The sequence below is a fragment of the Chiloscyllium punctatum genome, chromosome 19 (assembly GCF_047496795.1).
Source record: "Chiloscyllium punctatum isolate Juve2018m chromosome 19, sChiPun1.3, whole genome shotgun sequence".
Classification (NCBI taxonomy): domain Eukaryota; kingdom Metazoa; phylum Chordata; class Chondrichthyes; order Orectolobiformes; family Hemiscylliidae; genus Chiloscyllium; species Chiloscyllium punctatum.
This window is the reverse complement of record NC_092757.1, coordinates 89,129,208-89,152,554: the sequence shown is the minus strand read 5'-3', so window position 1 is coordinate 89,152,554 and position 23,347 is coordinate 89,129,208. Positions and strand designations below refer to the sequence as shown.

General features: G+C 40.8%; 1 protein-coding gene across 3 annotated transcripts in view; it reads right to left on the bottom strand.

Moving 5' to 3' along the window:
• The window catches only part of vmp1 (vacuole membrane protein 1), a 196,738-nt gene that overhangs the window by 48,040 nt on the left and 125,351 nt on the right, over positions 1 to 23,347 (bottom strand). For all 3 annotated transcript variants that reach the window (XM_072590019.1, XM_072590021.1, XM_072590020.1), the window contains exon 7: positions 22,801 to 22,920. In XM_072590019.1, the coding sequence (XP_072446120.1) occupies positions 22,801 to 22,920 (120 nt within the window). The remainder of the gene's footprint in view (positions 1 to 22,800; positions 22,921 to 23,347) is intronic.

Here is a 23,347-nt window from a genome sequence, read left to right as displayed (position 1 = left end):
TCAAATTTTTTTAAAAACCATGTTTATTCTGTACCAAAAGAGTACATGAGAAACCACACACCCCCAATAGTTGTAGTTATTAACCTTATGAGTCTAATGTGTCCCAGTTGGCCAGATGTGTAATGTATTGCTGACTACCTTGCAAGGTTTTGCTGAGTCACTCATCTAAAGAATTCTAAGATAGTTAGGGTGCAAGAGCTTCATTCTCTGAATACACCTCCATTATCATTCAATCAAAATTTTCTGCCTTATAAAAGGAATGGAGACCATCATAATCCTCTTCACCAGATTAGTTCTACAAGTGATGCGTGCTGCAAACTGAAACAGTTTTTCAGATTTTCATAACATTTGATTACTTCCCCCAGATTGTTTCACTTTACAGAATGATTTATGTAGCAAATCTAATATTACATATTCTCTTCCAATCCAAAATCTGTGATTCGTCCTATTTACACGAGAGAATAAATCTATGAAATTATCTATATCGTACATATTTATCATTTCAAATGTACTTCTCAGGTAATGGAACATTTTATGACTATCATTAAGTACTGAATCATTTCACTTCCAGTTTGAAGTCTGTTACCTAATCTTTGACTTTATGTAAGAGTCATGTAACCTTGAAGGTCACCTAACCTTGCTGAAATACTTTTGTTTTTCTCTCTATTGTTTGAAGCCTAAAAATGTGCTCAAACTGCAAAATGTTAATCAATCTTTATACACAGGTGTTCAACTGCAACTATGGAGTTGCTCACAGGGATTTGAAATTCTTTGTTCTTTGTGCACCTACTTAGCTTTCTAAACGCAGATGTTTCCTATCTCTATTTCTTCTTCCTCATTTCTTTCCTCAACGAGAGAGAGAGAGAGAGAGAGAGAGAGAGAGAGAGATTTAAAGAATATTGAGGAGGGAGGAAAGCAATTGTACTGAGGTATAACCTGTATCACCTTCAATGACATGTTCAAGATCAAACTGGTTATGTGGTTATTATATAGGTGGAACCAACTTCTTAATGTTTCATGCTTAAACATGTTAGTGCATTCAGCTAATTACTCTTCCTCTTAACTCTAAATTCTTAGCATTTAATTGTATGGCATACACATTTGCTTACCAATACCTCATGGCAAAAGTAATAAGAAATTATCTCTATTCTTGCAGAGGTTCTGTGTTTAGGTCTCCCAATCTGTTCATATATTTTATTCACTGTGCAGCTGAGCCATACAGATTAGATTTTTAGATTTAAGAATTAGATTTAATTGTCACACATACTCCAGTACAGGAATACAGGAATTCAAATTAACAGCGTACATAGTCCCCATTCTCCCACGTCATTTTGATTACACACCAGATTACGAAACTGGAATAAGAAATACAACAGAAATAAAGAAAACAAAATCAAAAGAACTGAGCAATATCCAGATGTTAAAAGTCTTATTTAAGACTTATCCCCACACAAGCCAAGCCACAGCGTGGAGTTACGTGAGAAGTGGAGTGCTTGCTGCCACTGATACGACCGCCTCCAATCTCCTCCTGCTGCCGCTGCCATCTCTGATTCTAAAAGTATCAGCGGTACAAGAATGTTAGTTTGACTCTGATCTATACCAGATTAGGCAACTTTAGCAAAGTTGGTGGTCGCAACACTACCAGTCTCAAAGTATTTTTATTTGGTTTGCTAGTTCAGTGATGATTTTTTTAATATCCAAAGTCAAGAAATAGGGACACAAATATCCAAGCTGTAACAGCAACCTTGTGTTCTGCTCTAACATAATTATACTCCAATATGTTATAGCCTCTTTTATCCTTTTGCATATGTACATACATGCGTACACATGCAAGAAAAGATGGGTCCATCCATACAGGTCCATCAAATAGAGTATGAATGCATGTCTCAGTGATCCAAAAGGTGAATGCTGTTACCATCCATATAATCAGGAGAAACTACGAAAGAGGATAAACGTGCTAAAATTACAAATTTGTTCTTTTTTGTGGGGGGGGGGAGGGCAGCTGTTGAGTCGCGAGAGGGGGTGGGAGGAGGACTGTTAGGTGGCGGTGATGATAGATACACCCACATTTCTGTTTAGAATAAAGTTCCAGGATTTTGACCCATCAAAAGTGAAGCAGCCACAAAACAGTGAATCAATTTTAAAAAAGGAAAATATCAAGAATGCCAAGCGCAACTGGTGACCCTGACCTGGACAAAGCGTGACACCAAATTTCACCATGGCTAACGGGCCAAGTCAATTTTTATTTTTAAGAGCTGAATATTAGGTATTATTAAAAGATAAAGTAACTTTTGCATTCAAGCTGGTTTAAAGTAATAGCATTTCCATAGCCTAGTAACATTTTCAAGTAAGAGAAAATTCTCATCTTTAAATGATCCAGGAAGCAAGACTTCAGGAAACAATTGCCAGAAAGGCAACAGTACAAGAAAATTGTGCTCTGCAAAGTCCAATGATGGGGTTGTTCCAGACAAGTAATATACTTTAATAGCAGGAAGCCTTCTTATGGCCTTGCTGATGCAATCTCACCACAGAAGTTCCAGCTAACTACTATAAACTTCTAAAGTCCACGTTGACAAATTCGTGAACAATCTTGTGGTTAGAGGAAGCTGGTTTTGTTCTGACTCATCCCTGTCCAAACGGTTACTGGAAATGGAGGAGATTTCACAGAAGTCACATGATCCTCCTAGACAAAACCACACTTCATAGGGTGCAGCAAAGGTTCAGAGAATGCTCCAGTCTTACGCATATTGCAGCTGTTCCTCATTAACTAAAACACATAACTCAGTTCATATTGAGAGAGTTTTCAAAAGTGTTTGCCAAATGAACAAAAATATTCCAAGTTTCACAAAACATTGTCAATACAGATTCAAATTCCTCGTTACAACTACAAAACAACAGTTTCTCCATTTCTGCCACAGATTGCTCCTTTCACTTTTTTAAGATTATGGAACTCTCACAGGGAGCAAGCCACATCATTGTCTTCTACACCAAATAAAACAGTACAAATCACAGATCATCTGAAAGAATTAAGTATTGATGTTTATATTTAAGGACAATTTAAAAGATGAAGCTGAAAGCACTAACAATTTTGGAAATACAAGGAAGTTCATTTGACTTAGGAAAGATGTCGTTAGACTTAAAATGGTGCAGAAAAGATTTACAAGGACTTTGCCAGGGGGATGTCTGGTTTGAGCTATAGGGAGGGGCTGAATAGGCTGGGGCTATTTTCCCTGGAGCATTCAAGGCTGAAGGGTCACTTTATAGAAGTTCATAAAATCATTAGGGGCATGAATAGGGTGAATAGCCAAAGTCTTTTTTACCGGGGTAGGGGAGTCCAAAATTAGATGGCATAGGTTTATCGTGAGAGGGGAAAGATATAAAAAGGACCCAAAGGGCAATGCTTTAATGCAGAGGGTGGTGCATGTATGGAATGCGCTAACAGAGGACCCATGAGTAAGAGAATAATATTCCAGTTCTAGACCTTCAACTCACACATTTCAGATAATCACCAGATATTGGGAATTCCATTGCGTCTGGCATATAATGCACATTACTGATGCTTAGATATGTCTAGAAACTTGTCAGATGTCATACTATACGAAAGCACTTAGCCCCTACAAGTGTCCTGTATGGGTTTGGCAAATTGATTTGAGTTTTTGAAAATTTACTTACCTGATCTGAAAGAATTTTCACTGTTACAAAGACACTTTTTGGAGGAATTGCATTTTGAAGGATGATGGAAAAAGGAACTTATTTCAAGTTTTGAGTACATACCTCAAGTGACTTGTTCAAAGAGATCATTTAAAGTTCACTGTGGACATTGATGATTATTCTTAAATAATTTGTTTAAGAAGGGTGGTAAGGACAAGCCAGGGAACTATAGACCAGTGAGCCTGACATCAGTGGTGGGCAAGTTGTTGGAGGGAATCCTGAGGGACAGGATGTACATGTATTTGGAAAGGCAAGGACTGATTAGGGATAGTCAAGATGGCTTTGTGCGTGGGAAATCATGTCTCACAAACTTGATTGAGTTTTTTGAGGAAGTAACAAAGAGGATTGATGAGGGCAGAGCGGGAGATGTGATCTATATGGACTTCAGTAAGGCATTCGACAAGGTTCCCCATGGGAGACTGATTAGCAAGGTTAGATCTCACGGAATACAGGGAGAACTAGCCATTTGGATACAGAACTGGCTCAAAGGTAGCAGACTTAGGGTGGTGGTGGAGGATTGGTTTCAGACTGGAGGCCTGTGACCAGTGCAGTGCCACAAGGATCAGTGCTGGGTCCTCTACTTTTTGTCATTTACATAAATGATTTGGATGCGAGCATAAGAGGTACAGTTAATAAGTTTGCAGATGACACCAAAATTGGAGGTGTAGTGGACAGCAATGAAAGGCATCTCAGATTAAAATGGGATCTTGACCAGATGGGCCAATGGGCTGAGAAGTGGCAGATGGAGTTTAATTTAGATAAATGCGAGGTGCTGCATTTTGGGAAAGCAAATCTTAGCGGTACTTATACACTTAATGGTAAGGTCCTAAGGAGTGTTGCTGAACAAAGAGACCTTGGAGTGCAGGTTCATAGCTTCTTTAAAGTGGAGTTTCAGGTAGATAGGTTAGCGGAAAGATGTTGTGAAACTTGAAAGGGTTCAGAAAAGATTTACAAGAATGTTGCCAGGGTTGGAGGATTTGAGCTATAGGGAGGGGCTGAACAAGCTGGAGCTGTTTTCCCTGGAGCATCGGAGGCTGAGGGGTGACTTTATAGAGGTTTACAAAATTACATGGGGCATGGATAGGATAAATAGACAAAGTCTTTTCCCCGGGGTGGGGGAGTACAGAACTAGAGGGCATAGGTTTAGGGTGAGAGGGGAAAGATATAAGAGAGACCTATAGGGCAACTTTTTCCACACAGAGGGTGGTACATGCATGGAATGAGCTGCCAGAGGAAGTGGTGGAGGCTAGTACAACTGCAACATTTAAGAGCCATTTGGATGGGTATATAAATAGGAAGTGTTTGGAGGGATATAGGCCGGGATGCTGGCAGGTGGGACCAGATTGGGTTGGGATATCTAATCAGCATGGATGGGTTGGACCGAAGGGTCTGTTTCCATGCTGTCCATCTCCATGACTGTAAGATTTTCTAAAAAGCACATGACTGGTGATAACTGTTTGCTTGTCTAAAAAATCCTCCTGGGTCTAAGTTTTGACTAGAGACAGGCTTGGAGAGCTTGTTCATTTGGAGAAAAAGCTTAAGAATCAGCGAAGTTGGAGGAAAGCTGGCAATAAAACAAGCTACCCAGCTGATCTCTTCCATTTCTGAAAATAAGCTCCTTTACATCAGTTCAGGGTGAAACCTGTGTTCTTTTGAAAGAGCAATTGAAGAAATATCTCAAAATTGTATTTTATGAGCAAACTGTATCTCCAAGATTTCAGTGACAATTGTACATAATTAGTGACTTGCTCATGTGTGCCAGAAAATCAGAGCAAGACTTCAGAACATTCTATGCCTTTTAACTTGAAGAATAATTCATTGGACTATTTTTTAAGAATGCCAATTTCTGAAGAAAATATTGCTCTCCTCTTCTTTTGAAGAGAGTGTTTTTATCAATGTGTTTTTGGAGATAATTAGACAGATAGGCATTTGCGTTTCAAAATTACTATACAAGGTAACCAAATGCTGGAGCTTTATTGAATAAGTTTTATTTTGATAATAAATCCTTAATTGTATAAGAAAATCTGGGTTTTTTTAGCAACTGACAGATAAAGGCATTAATATGTCATCTTAGCAACTGGGAAAAAATATCTTCAAGTTTACGTTACAAATTGCAGGGTGGTGGAACAAGAATGATGGTGAACTCCTCCAGCCTACTATTTAAAATGTGACTTTAGTTGAGCTCTTTATGGTCAATTTTCTATACGAACAGATTCCTGATGGAATTATTATTAGAGGGATTATAGCAGTTGTCAAGTATTTTGCCCAATTTGCCACTTTCTATGCTCAAGTCTGAAACTGAATTTTGGCCAGCGACACAACCACAAAGAACATCACAGGCAAATCTGATCTTAGTCTAACCCTAAGTTTCAGGGAGGTTTACCTGATAGAAACCAGGAGCACAATCAATACTGTTGTTTTTCCTCAAATACTATCAAAACCTCTCAAAAACTACCAAGTATGGCAATTTAAAAACATAAATCAAGGCAGCTTCCTTAATTAAACAATTCAGCAAAGCCTCCGACAAGGTTGCACATGGGAGACTAATAAAGAAGATAAAAGCACATGGGATCCAGGATGACCTAGCAAGTTGAATTCAAAATTAGCTTATTTGTAGTAGAAGACTACTATGGTGGTGGTAGAAGGCTATTTGAGAGACTGGAGGCTAGTGTCCAGTCATGTACCACAGGGATCAGTTCTCGGCCCCTTATTGGTCATAATATATATATAAACATTATAAAGAAAACATGTGGCAGGCTAACGGGACAATAAGTAAGCTTGCAGATGGCACAAAGAATGGCCAGCGAGGACTGAGGTCTTAGGTTTCAAGGAGGTGTTGATAAATTGGTCAGATAGACAGATCTGTGACAGATAACATTTAACCCTGATAAGTGTGAAGTGATGCACTTTAGAAAAAGTAACAAGACAAGGAAGCATAATGAATGGCAGGACACTGGGAAGCTCAGAGGAACAAAGGGATCTTAGGATGCTTGTCCACAGTTTCCAGAAGATGGCAGGACATATTAAATAGAGAGTGGTTAAAAAAGCATGATGGACATATGCTTTATTAATTCTGGCAGAGATAAAAGCAGAGGGATTGTGCAGGGCCTGTATAAGACTTTGGTTAGGCTTCACTGTAGTATTGTGAGACGTTCTGATCAACAAACCACAGGAAGGATGTGATTGAACCAGGGAGGGTATAGAGGTGATTCACAAGGATGTTGCCTGGGATACAGCAGGTTAGCGAAGAAGAGGTGCTTCATTTGTTGAATTTTATGTAGCAGATATAAAGAGAAACTGGATAAGCACAGGTTTTCTTTGGAGCACTTATGGCTGAGGGGGGATCTGACTGAGATGTGTAAGATGATAAGGAGCTTGGAGAGAGCAAATAGAAAGCAGTATTCCCCTTAATTGGAAGGTCAATAACAACAAGGCATAATTTTCAAGTGAAAGGCAGGAGGTTTAAAGGGAACTTGAGAAAAAATGTTTTCAGACATGGGCTGGTGAGAATCTGGAATGCATCATCTGTGAGGGCAGTTGAGGCAGGAAGCCAAACAAAGTTTAAAAAGTACTTGGATGAGCACTTGAAATCTCATAATAGTCAAGGTTATGGGCCATGTGCTGAAAAGTGGGACTATTGCAGATTTAGAGTAGTTTTTGTCAGAGCAAACTCAGGGTCTCTGTGCACTGTATGACTGAATGATCCCACAATTCATTTTAAAGTAGTCATTCGATAATGCACATTGAGCACAGACAAAAACACTTGTTGAATGATTTTTGTCTCACACTCATCAGAACAATTTAAGGGGCAAACCAGCATGTATACTACAAGTGGACTCTGATTGGTAGAGATGTTGCCATGGAGAATGCATTAGTTAATGGTGATCGCCTCGGCAGTTGACTGTCTTTAAATTTTAAACCAGGCAGTTTCATTCTGATTGGCCCTGAGAAATAACCCAATGACTCATTAATTTTAAGATGTTGAAAATAAGACACAATGCATGTGCATATTCTTTCTGTCTGCAAAGAACAGGCACTGTTTATCAGAATAAGTAGCTTCCAGTAAAAGCAAATATGTCACACTGTGAGCCCAAATGACAATCCTAAATTGGTTTTCAGGGCAATTCTTCACATCCTCAAAAAGGAATACAATGCAAATATTGTCCAAATGAAGAATCGGATCTAATGTCAGACATTATATTGCAACTTTGCATGTTTAGGTTGTTCAGGTATAGACAGTACCTTGTTCGTTGCATAAAGCTGAGAGGGTATGCTGCTTGATAAATAACCTTCAGTCTTTGGGGTATACAGACTACGCACCTGGTATCACTGGCACTGAAATTCATAGACATTACTCATTTGTGAGGCAAGTAAAACATCTCTCACAAGTACACAGTGACGAACACCACTTCTGTTACGACTGCATTGCAGCTGTGAGATACAGCTAGCTTTACTTGTTGCTCAAACGTTTGAGATAGCTTATCTGAGGTAGTCGGAGAATTTTCAGGATCAAAAATGACAGCTTTAGGGCCATTTAGGAGTTGGTGCAAAGTACGTTGAGAAATTATCTAATCAGATAACCATTATCCTGCAGAATAGTTTTTAACGTGCTCTATTTCAATTTCAAGCTTGCACAATGAACAAATGACTCAAGCATATTTACAAATTTACCAGTAAGGCCAATCCTGTAGCACATGCAATTGTAGTACTTCCAACATGTACACTGCTGGATCCACTGTTTGTTGTCATTTATGTAAATGATTTGGATGTGAATAAAGGAGGTATGGTTAGTAAGTCTGCAAATGAGTCGGTAAGCAAGAAGTTGGTTTGAAGTGTGTGTACTTCAACGCCAGGAGCATCCGGAATAAGGTGGGTGAACTTGCAGCATGGGTTGGTACCTGGGACTTTTCGATGTTGTGGCCATTCGGGAGACATGGTTAGAGCATGGACAGAAATGGTTATTGCAGGTTCCAGGATTTAGATGTTTCAGTAAAAACAGAGAAGATGGTAAAAGAGGGGGAGGTGTGGCATTGTTGGTCAAGAAAAGTATTGCAGTTGCAGAAAGGATGTTTGGGGACTCATCAACTGAGGTAGTATGAGCTGAAGTTAGAAACATGAAAGGAGAGGTCACCCTGTTGGGAGTTTTCTCGAGGCCTCTGAATAGTTCCAGAGATGTAGAGGAAAGGATAGCAAAGACAATTCTTGATAGGAGTGAGAGAGACAGGGTAGTTGTCATGGGGGTCTTCAACTTTCCAAATATTGACTGGAAACACTATAGTACGAGTACTATAGATGGGTCAGTTTTTGTCCAGTGTGTGCAGGAGGGCTTCCTGACAGTATTTAGACAGGCCAACAAGGGGTGAAGGCACATTAGATTTGGTACTGGGTAATGAGCCCGGCCAAGTGTTAGACTTGGAAGTAGGTGAGCACTTTGGTGATAGCGATTACAATTCTGTTATGTTTACTTTAGTGATAGAAAGGTATAGGTGTATACCACTGGGCAAGAGTTACGGCTGGGGGAAGGCAATGATAATGCGATTAGGCAAGATTTAGGAAGCATAGGATGGAGAAGGAAACTGCAGGGGATAGGCACATTAGAAATGTGGAGCTTACTCAAGGAAAAGCTACGATGTGCCCTAGATAAGTATGTACCTGTCAGGCAGGGAGGAAGCTGTAGAGTGTGGGAGCTGTGGTTTACGAAGGAAGTGGAATCTCTGGTCAAGAGAAAGAAGGCAGCTTATGTTAGGATGAGATGTGAAGGCTCAGTTAGGGCACTTGAGGGTTACAAGGTAGCCAGGAAAGACCGAAAGAGAGAGCTCAGAAGAGGCAGGAGGAGATATGAGAAGTTGTTGGTGGATAGAATCAGGATAAACCCTAAGGCTTTCTATAGGTATTTAAGGAGTAAAAGAATGACGAGTGTAAGATTAGGGCCAATCAAGGATAGTAGTGGGAAGTTGTGTGTGGAGTCAGAGGAGATAGGGGAAGCAATAAATGAATACTTTTCAACAGTACTCTCTCTAGAAAACAATGTTGTCGAGGAGATTACTGAGATACAGGCTACTAGACTAGGTGTGATTGAGGTTCACAAGGAGGAGGTATTAGAAATCCTGCAGAAAATAGGTAAGTCCCCTGGGCCGGATGGGATTTATCCTAGGATCCTCTGGGAAGCCAGGGAGGAGATTGCCGAGCCTTTGGCATTGATCTTTAAATCGTCATTGTCTATAGGAATAGTGCCAGAAGACTGGAGAATAGCAAATGTGGTTCCCCTGTTCAAGAAGGGGAGTAGAGACAATCCTGATAATTATAGACCAGTGAGCCTCACTTCAGTTGTTGGTAAAGTGTTGGACAAGGTTATAAGAGGTTATTTATAATCATCTAGAAAAGAATAATTTGATTAGGGATAGTCAGCACGGTTTTGTGAAGGGTAGGTCGTGCCTCACAAACCTTATTGAGTTCTTTGAGAAAGTGACCAAACAGGTAGATGAGTGTAAACCGGTTGATGTGGTGTATATGGATTTCAGCAAGGCGTTCGATAGGGTTCCCCACAGTAGGCTATTGTACAAAATACGGAGGAATAGGACTGTGGGAGATATAGCAGTTTGGATCAGTAATTGGCTTGCTGAAAGAAGATGGAGGGTGGTGGTTGATGGGAAATGTTCATTCTGTACTCCATTTACCAGTGGTGTACCACAAGGGCCGGTGTTGGGTCCACTGCTGTTTGTCGTTTTTATAAACGACCTGGATGAGGGCGTAGAAGAGTGGGTTAGTAAATTTGCAGACGACACTAAGGTCGGTGGAGTTGTGGATAGTGACAAAGAATGTTGTAGGTTACAGAGAGACATAGATAAGCTGCAGAGCTGGGCTGAGAGGTGGCAAATGGAGTTTAATGCGGACAAGTGTGAGGTGATTCACTTTGGTCGGAGTAACCGGAATGCAAAGTACTGGGCTAATGCTAAGATTCTTGGTAGTGTAGATGAGCAGAGAGATCTGTGTCCAGGTGCACAGGTCTTTGAAAGTTGCCACCCAGGTTGACAGGGTTGTTAAGAAGGCATACAGTGTTTTAGCTTTTATTAATAGAGAGATCGAGTTCCAGAACCATGAGGTTATGCTACAGCTGTACAAAACTCTAGTGCGGCCGCACTTCGAGTATTGTGTACAGTTCTAGTCACCGCATTATAAGAAGGATGTGGAAGCTTTGGAAAGGGTGCAAAGGAGATTTACTAGGATGTTGCCTGGTATGGAGGGTAGGTCTTACAAGGAAAGGCTGAGGGACTTGAGGCTGTTTTCGTTAGAGAGAAGAAGGTTGAGAGGTGACTTAATAGGAGACATATAAGATAATCAGAGGGTTAGATAGGGTGGACAGGAAGAGCCTTTTTCTGAGAATGGTGACGGCGAGCACGAGGGGGCATAGCTTTAAATTGAGGGGTAATAGATATAGAACAGATGTCAGAGGTAGTTTCTTTACTCAGAGTAGTAAGGGTATGGAATGCTTTGCCTACAACGGTAGTAGATTCGCCAACTTTAAGTACATTTAAGTCGTCCATATGCTTGTCCAATGACATACATGGAATAGTGTAGGTTAGATGGGCTTCAGACTGGTATGACAGGTTGGCACAACATCGAGGGCTGAAGGGCCTGTACTGCACTGTAACAAATGTTCTATGAGTCCAAAATTGGTGGTGTAGTGGACAGTGAAGGAGGTTTCCACAAAGTACAACAGGACCTTGATGAGATGGGCCAATGGTCCGAGGAGTGGCAGAAGGAATTGAATTTAGATAAATGTGAAGTGCGATATTTTGGTAGGGCAAATCAGGGCAGGACTTATAAACTTAGTGGTAAGGTCCTGGGTAGCATTGCTGAACATAAAGACCTTGGAATGCAGGTTCATAGTTCCTTGAAAGCGGAATTGCAGGTACAGAGGATAGTGAAGGCAGCATTTGCTATATTTGCCTTTATTGGTCAGTGCACTGAGAAGACAAATTGGGAGGTCATGGTGTGGCTGTACAGGTTAGGCCACTTTTGAAATATGCGTTCAATTCTGGTCTTCCTCTATAAAAAAAAATGTTGTGAAACTTGAACGGATACAGAAAATATTTACAAGGATGTTGCGAGGATCTGAACTAAAGGGAGTGGCTGCATAAGCTGGGGCTATCTTATCTGGAGCGAAGGTTGAGGGGTGACCTTATAGAAGTTTATAAAATCATGGGAGACATAGATAGGGTGAATAGCTAAGGTCTTTTTCCTAGGGTGGGGGAATCCAAAACTAGAGGGCATAGATTTGGAGAGAGGGGGGAAAGGCTTAAAAAGGAACTGAGGGGCAATTTCTTCATGCAGAGGGTGGCATGTGAATGGAATGAGCTGCCAGAGGAAGTGGTGGAAGCTGGTAAAATATTTAAAAGGCATCTGGATGGGTCCATGAATTGGAAGGGTTTAAGAGGGACGTGTGCCAAATGCTGGCAAATGGGACTCGATTAATTTAGGATATATGGTCAACATGGACGAATTGGACCGAAGGATCTGTTACTGTGCAGTACATTTCAATGACTCTGACAAATAAAGGTACATTTCAATGATTCTATAACAATTGAAGGTCAGTTTGTAGTAGAGAATCTTCAGTTCCAAACACCAAGATTGGTCTCATCAGCAATATCATTAATAAGGTTCAAGCCACTTGTTTACCTTAAAAGCCTGACACTGAAATAAGGTCGCCCACCTCCAACACTCTGCATCCACCTGGACACCCCGCGCTGGCCTATTACCTGCCCTTGACCTCTTCATTTCCAACTGCCGCCGGGACATTAACCGCCTCAACCTGTCGTCCCCCCTCCCCCACTCCAACCTCTCACCCTCATAACGCGCAGCCCTCCAATCCCTCTGCTCCAATCCCAACCTCATCATTAAGCCAGCGGATAAAGGGGGCGCAGTGGTAGTCTGGCGCACTGACCTCTACACCGCTGAAGCCAAACGCCAACTCGAGGACACCTCTTCCTACTGCTCCCTCGACCATGACCCCACCCCCCATCACCAAACCATCATCTCCCAGACCATACAGAACCTCATCACCTCAGGAGATCTCCCACCCACAGCTTCCAACCTCATAGTCCAGGAACCCCGCACTGCCCGGTTCTACCTCCTTCCCAAGATCCACAAGCCTGAACACCCTGGCCGACCCATTGTCTCAGCATGCTCCTGCCCCACTGAACTCATCTCTACCTACCTTGACACTGTCCTATCCCCCCTAGTCCAGGAACTCCCCACATACGTTCGAGACACCACCCACGCCCTCCACCTCCTCCAAGACTTCCGTTTCCCCGGCCCCCAACGCCTTATCTTCACTATGGATATCCAATCCCTCTACACCTCCATTCGCCATGACTAGGGCCTCCAAGCCCTCCGTTTTTTCCTCTCCAGACGTCCCCAACAGTACCCTTCCACTGACACACTCATTCGTTTGGCCGAACTGGTCCTCACCCTTAACAATTTCTCCTTTGAATCCTCCTACTTCCTCTAGACCAAAGGTGTAGCCATGGGCACACGTATGGGCCCCAGCTATGCCTGTCTCTTTGTTGGCTATGCAGAACAGTTGATCTTCCGTAATTACACCGGCACCACTCCCCACCTCTTCCTCCGCTACATTGATGACTGCATTGGCGCCACCTCGTGCTCCCACGAGGAGGTTGAGCAATTCATCAACTTCACCAACACATTCCACCCTGACCTTAAATTTACCTGGACTATCTCTGACACCTCGCTCCCTTTCCTGGACCTCTCCATCTCCATTAGTGACGACCGACTTGACACTGACATTTTTTACAAACCCACCGACTCCCATAGCTACCTGGATTACACCTCTTCCCACCCTACCTCTTGCAAAAATGCCATCCCGTATTCCCAATTTCTCCGCCTCCGCCGTATCTGCTCCCAGGAGGACCAGTTCCACCATAGGACACACCAGATGGCCTCCTTCTTTAGAGACCGCAATTTCCCTTCCCATGTGGTTAAAGATGCCCTCCAACGCATCTCGTCCACATCCCGCACCTCCGCCCTCAGACCCCACCCCTCCAACCGTAACAAGGATAGAACGCCCCTGGTGCTCACCTTCCACCCTACAAACCTTCGCATCAACCAAATCATCCGCCGACATTTCCGCCACCAGGGATATATTTCCCTCCCCACCCCTTTCCGCCTTCCGCAAAGACCGTTCCCTCCGTGACTACCTGGTCAGGTCCACACACCCCTACGACCCACCCTCCCATTCTGGCACTTTCCCCTGCCACCGCAGGAACTGTAAAACCTGTGCCCACACCTCCTCCCTCACCTCTATCCAAGGCCCTAAAGGAGCCTTCCACATCCAAAGTTTCACCTGCACATCCACCAATGTCATTTATTGTATCCGTTGCTCCCGACGTGGTCTCCTCTACATTGGGGAGACTGGGCACCTCCAAGCAGAGCGCTTTAGGGAACATCTCCGAGACACCCGCACCAATCAACCAAACCGCCCCGTGGCCCAACATTTCAACTCCCCTTCCCACTCTGCCGAGGACATGGAGGTCCTGGGCCTCCTTCACCGCCGCTCCCTCACCACCAGACGCCTGGAGGAAGAACGCCTCATCTTCCGCCTCGGAACACTTCAACCCCAGGGCATCAATGTGGACTTCAACAGCTTCCTCATTTCCCCTTCCCCCACCTCATCCTAGTTTCAAACTTCCAGCTCAGTAACTGTCTCCTTGACTTGTCCGACTGCCTATCTTCTTTTCCACCTATCCACTCCACCCTCTCCTCCTTGACCTATCACCTTCATCTTCTCCCCCACTCACCCATTGTACTCTATGCTACTCTCTCCCCACCCCCACCCTCCTCTAGCTTCTCTCTCCACGCTTCAGGCTCACTGCCTTTATTCCTGATGAAGGGCTTTTGCCCGAAACGTCGATTTCGCTGCTCGTTGGATGCTGCCTGAACTGCTGTGCTCTTCCAGCACCACTAATCCAGTATTTGGTTTTCAGCATCTGCAGTCATTGTTTTTACCTCACTGAAATAAGGCGCAAAGCTGTCCTGCAGATAATGGCTCCATTGACCAGATCACTTCTTGCTGCATATTGTGAAAATTCAGGAATGACCGGAAAAACGTCACCTTTGCCCCTCTAAAGTGCCCAGCATACCTCCAACTATCCTGGAAGAATAAAGTATCTCTAACATTTTAGAAATAGATGGAGCTAGCTATTCCACAATGCTACTATCCAAGAGCAACACAAGCATGGTTTGCCATTAATCTTGAGTGGGCAATAAGTTATACTGACAACCAATTTAGGATTGTCAGTCAGGGTTTTAGATTAGATTACTTATAGTGTGGAAACAGGCCCTTCAGCCCAACAAGTCCACACCAACCCGCCGAAGCGCAACCCCCCCAGACCCATTCCCCTACATTTACCCCTTCACCTAACACTACAGGCAATTTAGCATGGCCAATTCACCTAACCTGCACATTTTTGGATTGTGGGAGAAAGCCAGAGCACCCGGAGGAAACCCACGCAGACACGGGGAGAATGTGCAAACTCCATATAGAGAGTCGCCTGAGGCGGGAATTGAACCCGGGTCTCTGGCACTGTGAGGCAGCAGTGCTAACCACAGGTTTGTGGTATGGCACATTTGCAAGCACTGGAAGATACAGTATTACTACAACAGGCACTTTTGTTTGCAGATAGAAGGAACATATACATGTGCTGCATTAGTTTCAACAGGTGAAAGCTGTTTCTTTGCTCAGAGCAATGCCTTGACCAATAGGATTCAACCTTCTTAGTTTGAAATTTAAACAAATCCTTTGAGTTTGAGCTTGATTTAATGTTGTAACACATACCGAGATACAGTGAAAGTGTTGTTTTGCAAGGACAGAATGGAGAATAAGCGTTACAGTCGCAGAGAAGATGCAGAGAGAGAGAGAGAGAGAGAGAGAGACAGCTCAACATTAACATTTGAGATCCATTCAAAAGTCTGATAACATCAGGGAAGAAGTTATTCTTGAATCTGTTCATATGCATATTCAAACTTTTATATCTTTTGCCCATAAAAAGAGGGTAGAAGAGAGTATAATTGAGGTGGGAGGGGTCTTTGATAATGTCAGTTACTTCCCAGAGGCAGCAGCAAGTATAGATTGAGTAAATGGATGGAAGGTTGGTTTGCATGATGGACTGGGCTGTGTTCACAACTCTCTTTTTTGAGAAGAGCAGTTGCCATACCATGCTGTGATGCAATCTGGCAGTTAATTGTCAATTATCATGGTAACACATTTATCCACCAGAGACCACTTGTCAATCAAGCAGTATTCTTTATGCATACAGCATGAAGATTTGTTTTCCCCTTAAATTTATACTATGTGAATAGCCCTGAGGACAAAATGAAAAGCTTCAACAAAAAGTATTTTTAAGCAATATTGATTTTTAAAATTTTGCACAGGTCCAGAAAAGCAAAAACCAAATGCATTGTGTCACAGATTATGATTAGTCATTATGACATTGAAAGGCATGAGTGAAACTGGTCAAACAAAAACAGAAATTGCTGGAAAAGCTCAGCAGATCTGGCAGTATCTGTGGAGAGAAATCAGAGTTAATATTGCCGGTCAAGTGACCCTTCCTCAAAACTAAGAAACTGTCATGACTGGCAGCAGGAAACTACTTGATTCCATGACTATTATACCAATGGCCCATTTGAGCATTATGCGCAAATTCCAGTAGAATTATTTGGAATTTTACAAAGAACAATTATTTGTCTTTATACATTCTTCCAGGTTCTATCAATTCAAAAAAAAAGTACCGAACATCAACTTTTCAAGTCTGAAATACTAGCATTTTAAAATGTTTTTTCAAAATAAAGTACTTTTTAAATAGATGAACCAAACTGTTGAGGGACAAAAATACATTGGAAGTCTCAGTTGTAAACTTTGGATATCAGAGAGAAACTCAGTAGAGATACTTCCAGACCAGTAAAGGTCTGATTACCCTAAGTGTTTGCCTTCTTCTGTGGCACTTTGTGTTTAGTTTCTTGGGCATGCTGAAGCTGGCTTTCATAATGACACTGTCCTCACTTTTCCTTAGAACAACTTCCATTCATTCATGGTATGTGGGTTTTCTTGGCTGGGCCAGGATTTATTGCCCATGTCTAGTTGCCCTTGACTGCAGATTAAAGGATGTGTTGGCAAAATTTACCATTCATCCAAAAAATCAAATAAATTGTAATTGTACACCTGACAGTTGCGAATTTTGTTGTCTGATTTAATGTACTGATAGCTCCTAGGGCCATTTTAAAAAATGCAAATGCTTCTATTTTAAATATAGTGGTTCTTGAGGGGACATTAGGTTAGATACACGGGGATATTTCTGCTTGATGGGAGGTAAACGAACTTACAAAGAATGAGTGGTCTCCTTTTTAAAAGGAGCAAAGTTGTTTACTCTCAAAAGGATCATTACAATACGAAATTTTCCTTCTTAGAAGGTTAGGGAAGCTGTGTCCCTAAATTTATTCAAGACTGCATTCAGTAGATTTTTGATTGATAAGGAGTCAAGGATTACTGGGGCCAGATACAAAAGGAGCAGGTGTAGGACATTTGATGTGTCAAGCCTGCTCCTCCACTCAGTGAGATCATGGCTGGCTGTGGTCTCTGCTCCATTTGCGAATCAGGCCCTCTTCTCTGGTTATGTTTCCTTGATAGCTAAGATTTGAATAATAACACAATAAACAAATCTTCAAAACATTTTTCAAAATATACAGGCTAAAAGTTAGTTACCCAAGTACATAGTATTAAAAAACTAAATTTCAAGAAAAAATTGTAAACAGATTAACGCCAAGATGGCGAAGTTCATGGATTTGCAGGCAATTCTGAAGTCCTGCTTTTCAATACTGTTGGGTAAATAATTTTCCTTTCAATCTATAAGTACAGGAGAAGGGTTTAAGGTAGTCAGGACAAACTTTGAAACTGTAATGTATAACTTAGTCAAAAGTAGATTGCGTTGATTTTGTATCTGAGTGCCAGGGCTTCATTCAAAACCACTTTTCCTCTTAAATCCTTTACCACTCCCCATTGTGTAATGACCACTATTTTTTGGACTATGGACTACAAATGGAAATGGACACAGCTTTAAACCAAGGAAGTGATGTTGGAAGATTTTTGCAGTTTTATCAACAAATTACCTGAGCAGATTATGAGTTTTCATATACAAATGTTGTCTTTCTGGATCAATGAATGAGAACTCCAGGCAAATTGACACCACCTATGTATATTTGTGGCAATTCTGCCCAGAGACAGACATTTGATTGGCTTTTCAATTGGCATCAGTTGATGTGGGTTCAGGAGAACGCTGCATAACAATAACCTCTTGATTGACTTCTGGGCAGGTGGCTACAACCTTGCATATAGACAACAGAACATCCAGATTGTGAAGTGAAAGGAGTCATCTCTATCTCCCTTCTAGATGAAGAAATAAAAGAAAATCCGCAATAACTAGCCACCCTCTCTCTCTGACCTTCCAACAGTAAGATTTTCTCTTTGCAAGATCTAATGTTGAAAGAGGAAAAGGTTAACCTCCTTTAAGATATTGAAAAGGACAAATTCACAACCGGTGAATCAGTGTACCCACATCTCTTGTCAAAAGTGTTAGAAGAAATCAAAAGAAACCAAAAGAAAATAATTCTTTGATGTTATGGTCTGAATTAATGCTACCAAACAGTGTTTGTCTATTTGTCTTGTTCATCCATATAATTAATGTCTTGCCCATCTTTGTGTGACTGTCTTTATGTGAATAGGAATTTTTAAAATAGCTAAAGTTATATAGTTATAAATGAGCAATTCAAGCTTTCTACTTGTTGCCATCACCTAAAAATGGTTTTAGTTATTTTCTTGGTAAAACCGAGGTGTGAATTCTGCTTTAGCCTGAATTAGACAGTTAGGTCAAATTAGGAAATTTAGCTGCTAATCAAATTTCACATTTGTGACAACTCTGAGCAGGGTTGGGCTTCAATGTCAGCACACTTCCTGAGTTATGACAATCCAGGGATTCTCCATTTTGTTCTGCTGATTCTAAAAGACTTGCTTGAATTAGAACAGCAGCTGATGATGACTAAATTAAACAGGAATCTGTATATTCCCCTCCCAATTGCTATTTCCGGCACTCTAATATATCAGTTACAGACTGGTTCTGCTCCAATAAATTTCTTTAAAGTTATTTTCCCACAGATTGTCCCTCTGAAGTTCCAGTGGCTACCTGTTCCTGCTGAAGTATACAGATATGCTTTACATTGCTTTTTACTGCCATCATTCCTCCCCAATCAATTGAAGTAACAAAGTTGCAACAATCCCATCAAAATAGGCTTCATCATCTTAACTTACACATACAAATAGCTTAACTTAATCATAAATTTGGGAAGTACATTCCTAGGAAGAACATTAAGGAGGACTGATGGCAGTAATAAGATAATCATATCTGCAGAAATTAATTTTAAAAACCCTGACTCATACAAGATACCACAGTATCAGTGCCACATGTATGCTTTTGGGTTTTAGTCATTTTGCGAACGTTTCATTGTTCATCTCAACATAACGGGCAAAACCCATTATGGTAATCTTAACACAACATGCAGTAGCCAGATGAGTAATTTAATCTCTTGGGTTTATGCAAAGGTAACCTATAATCAAGAGTACCTAAAACATACTCATTTTACAACTGCATGCAAAACCAAAAAGGAAACACCCCTTCCTGAAGTTGTTTGGGCAAGTCTTTTTTTTAAAGAAAATCTCCAGTTTGTCAGAAACTGAGCTCCAATTATGCCTCAAGCAAGTTAAGGCAGTCATTAAAATGTGACATGTTGCACAAGATTCCAGATTTTCTCCTTTGGTATTTATCAAAAATCAGGCCTCACCTATGGCAAGTGTTGGGTGAAACAGTTTACTTCTGACTACATTTTGTGGGCGGGAACAATCAAAACAGTTTCTACTTTCCATTACCCTCAGAAAGCTTGACTGAATGGGAAGTTAGTCCTAGGTTTGTCAGTGAAAACCCATAATCAAATAACTTGCTGCTACTCAGTCTAGGTTGATACTACTTTATGCTATAATCAAGCACACACAGCATCCAAACTACAGCCTCGGAGCTAACGTTTTCGGAGTGTGGGGGATACAAGGAGCTAGTCTTCATGTTCTTGGGGAGTACAGACAGTCTTAGCTAAATTCCATTTGAGTACCAGTTTACAGCAAAAGCTGGCTGAGGTCAACTTTGGACTGGATGCAAGTAATTAAAAAAGATTCTAAAGAATCATGAAAAACACAATGTGCAATTTTAGTTGCTGAAGTAGTGCTTTCAGTTGTTACAGGAAATGAAAGCATCAATAAGATCTATTGAGTTATCAACAAAAATCAGGATCAGTCCCAGTTGAAAATCACACCATCAAAAATCCAAATCTCAGGAGAGAGATGCTGGCGACTGAATCATCACTGTTTTCCATATCCTTTTTCCATCAGCCAAACTCAAAGGCAATGAAGGATGGGCACTTCACACTGCCCTTGCCAAAGACACACAACTTATGAACAAATTTTAAAACACTCAGCAATATTTGAAAGGTATTCTCAATCCTGATCCCCATACACATTATGTTCCCAAACATCTGGAACTCAACTCAAGAAATTTAGCAAGACCATAAGAGTAGGCCATTTAGTCCATCAAGCTTGCTCTGCCATTTATTGAGACCATGGCTTACCAGATAATTCTCAACTCCACTGTCCAGCCTTTTCTCCATTACCCTTGATTTGCTCACTGATTAAAATCTGTCCATCTCAGCTTTGAATATAATTAATGACACTACCGTGGAGGAATTGAGGCAAAGGACTTCACAGGTTCACTTCCCTCAGAAGAAATTCTTCATCTGTACCTTGAATGCAGGGACTCCTTATTCTGAGATTATGACCTTTGGTCCTAGTCTCTCCCACAATCTTTCCTCATCTACCCTATCAAGTCCCGTAAGAATCTTGTATATTTCAATAATGTTGACTCTTATTCTTCGACTTCAATAGCAAAGGCCCAGCCTGCTAATCTCTCCTCGTAAAATAGCCCTTCTATATCTGGTGTCAGCCTAGTCCTAGAGTCATTGAGATCTACAGCACAGAAAAATGTTCTTCAACTGTGCTGGTCAAAACCACCTAACTATTCTGTCCCAATTTCCCAGCACTTGCAACCTCTCTGAACAGACTCAAATGCCCGTATATATTTCCTCAGATATAGTTTGTATAAATCTTTTTCTCTTCCCCAGATCTGGAGATGAACTGACAGGGAAGATGCACAGTGGTGGAATTCTAAAAGATTTGATAGGTTGAAAAAGTGTCCATTGATACAGTACCTACATGTTGGGAGATGTGGTATGAATATTTCATGCACTCAAGAGCTTTACTACATTCAGAAGAAATACTAATTTCTTGAATTTCAATACAGAACTAGACTAGTTACAGATGAGGAGCACTGTCCATGTACTCCTGTTCCAAGACATAAAAGCCATTGAATAAATGCGTAAAAGTCAGACTGGACCTTCCTTTAGAGTATGGTTATAGGATATCAAGAAAACAGAAAGGCATTAGTCACTTGGTTTAGTCAGTGTTGTCATTCTTCATTTAAGCAGTCTAGACAATTTTTCATAATGTCAGCTCAATGAATTGACTCAAACATTTCTGTAAAACCTCTCTATGAACTGGATATGGTCATCATTACAGTGGAAACCTTGTGACATGGAATGCGACTAGCTTGTGTTAAATAATATACATTGTATCCGGATTCTGTGGATGAGAAGCACCTGGAAAACGTTCAAGATGACAAAACTGTACTAATTAACATGTTATCAACTAAACCTTGCCACACAGACATGCTACTCAGATAAAATTACTCCATCTCACTGACCAGACAGACGCTGGCAATTTGAGTTAGAATTGCAAAATTTGGCAGCCCAGAAAGCCACCAATTAGCCAAGAGTCTCAGCCAACTCTCTAACAAAGTGTTCATTTAATCCTCTCCCTTTCCCAAACTGTATTCATTTTAAAATAATTTTCTTTTGAACTCAAAGTTTTTACGGATGCTGGTTCTGTCATGGTATTTCATTTGGAGACTTGTATACCCCAAAGAAAGACTGCAAACTCCCTATTCAAACTTTTTGTTGATCTGTTAAGTTAACTACAAATGTAGGTTTAATGCCGAAAACTGACCTGTGGATGCATTCTTTAACAAGGAAAAAAAACTAGTCCGTTGTTCTGAAATAAGGAACGATCTTGACAGTGAGTGTGTAATTCAGTTGTTGTTATGAAGTCGTGAACTCATTAAGATAGATGGTCTGGTTCTTTTAGGAACCTCTAAATTAGAGTTTTACTTTTAATTAAGCAAAACAAGATAGATTAGTACAGTCCAAATGGTTCCAGTTCATTTATCAGAGCACTTGTTTAGTATTTTATAAAATATTTCTACTCCATTTTTACCATTTGACAAGAATTTACTTTTAGCTTGTTCTATCCTGTTAATAGCTGCTTTTTTCTCTCCAGTGATGTAGGTCTTGCTTATTTAATTTTGTTTTCTCTTTTAAACAGTAACTTTCCAAAACTCAGAAATGGCAACATTTTTAGAAGATTAACTTTATTAATTATTACTTCGTAATATTTTGTAATGGTTATATTTGTCCTAAAAATAACTGGAGTAATCTACATGCTATGATTAACCTTAATCAGACAGACTACAGTACTTAAATCCTGGTTGTACAGGAAAACAAAGCAAATTCTACTTGCTATCTGTAGTTTTATTACTTGTTAACATAAAAATATAACTTAATAAATTTTAAAGGCAGAATTGTAATTTCCTGGCAGCAATCCATTTATCCATTTCTGACTATTGGTTAGTCAGCATTATAAAAAGTAAGTGCAATCTGTAAACTAATAACTTTCCCAAGATTTAAACTACTGATAACTCTAGTCTGAGACACCAGGGATCAGTTACTGGAATTGTGATAATTGTACAATTACTTCATTAAGTAAAAATCTGCCCCCATCCTATCCCCTCCTTCAACAAATAAACTCACCTCTGCATTTTGATCACGTTCCAGTATTTCCTCAAGCTCCTCGTCTGTTTCTGTGCCCGACAGGCGAGCTGCTCGGGCCATGAAGTAGGGAGGTAGTTCTCCTATTGCTGTGCCAGCTCCCTGCAAGTAAAAAGAAAGATTGATGATTCAAGGAACATACTTGTATATGTGCTTAAAAACATATGTGCCAAAACAAAAATAGCTTTGTTCACAATAACTGTGTAAATATTTAGCTGGTCGAACATGAAGGACATTCACATTTTATGTCAGAACACACAAAACACAAACGCAGATAAAAGGAAAATATACAAATGTTTCAGATTTATTTCTTTTAAACTGGAAATACAGATTAGCAACAGTCTTACATTCTCTTCCAGTTGCAGATCAACATGCTTACATTTCAGAGATTTCCATTTTATATCCAACTGAAGTCTAACTTCAGTAATTATACAACTATAGCTGGCAATAGGTTCAAACTTTCTACTCAGATTTTGTAAATTTCTGAATGTTTTAGCCAACAGTAGTATTAATGGAGCAGAAACACAGA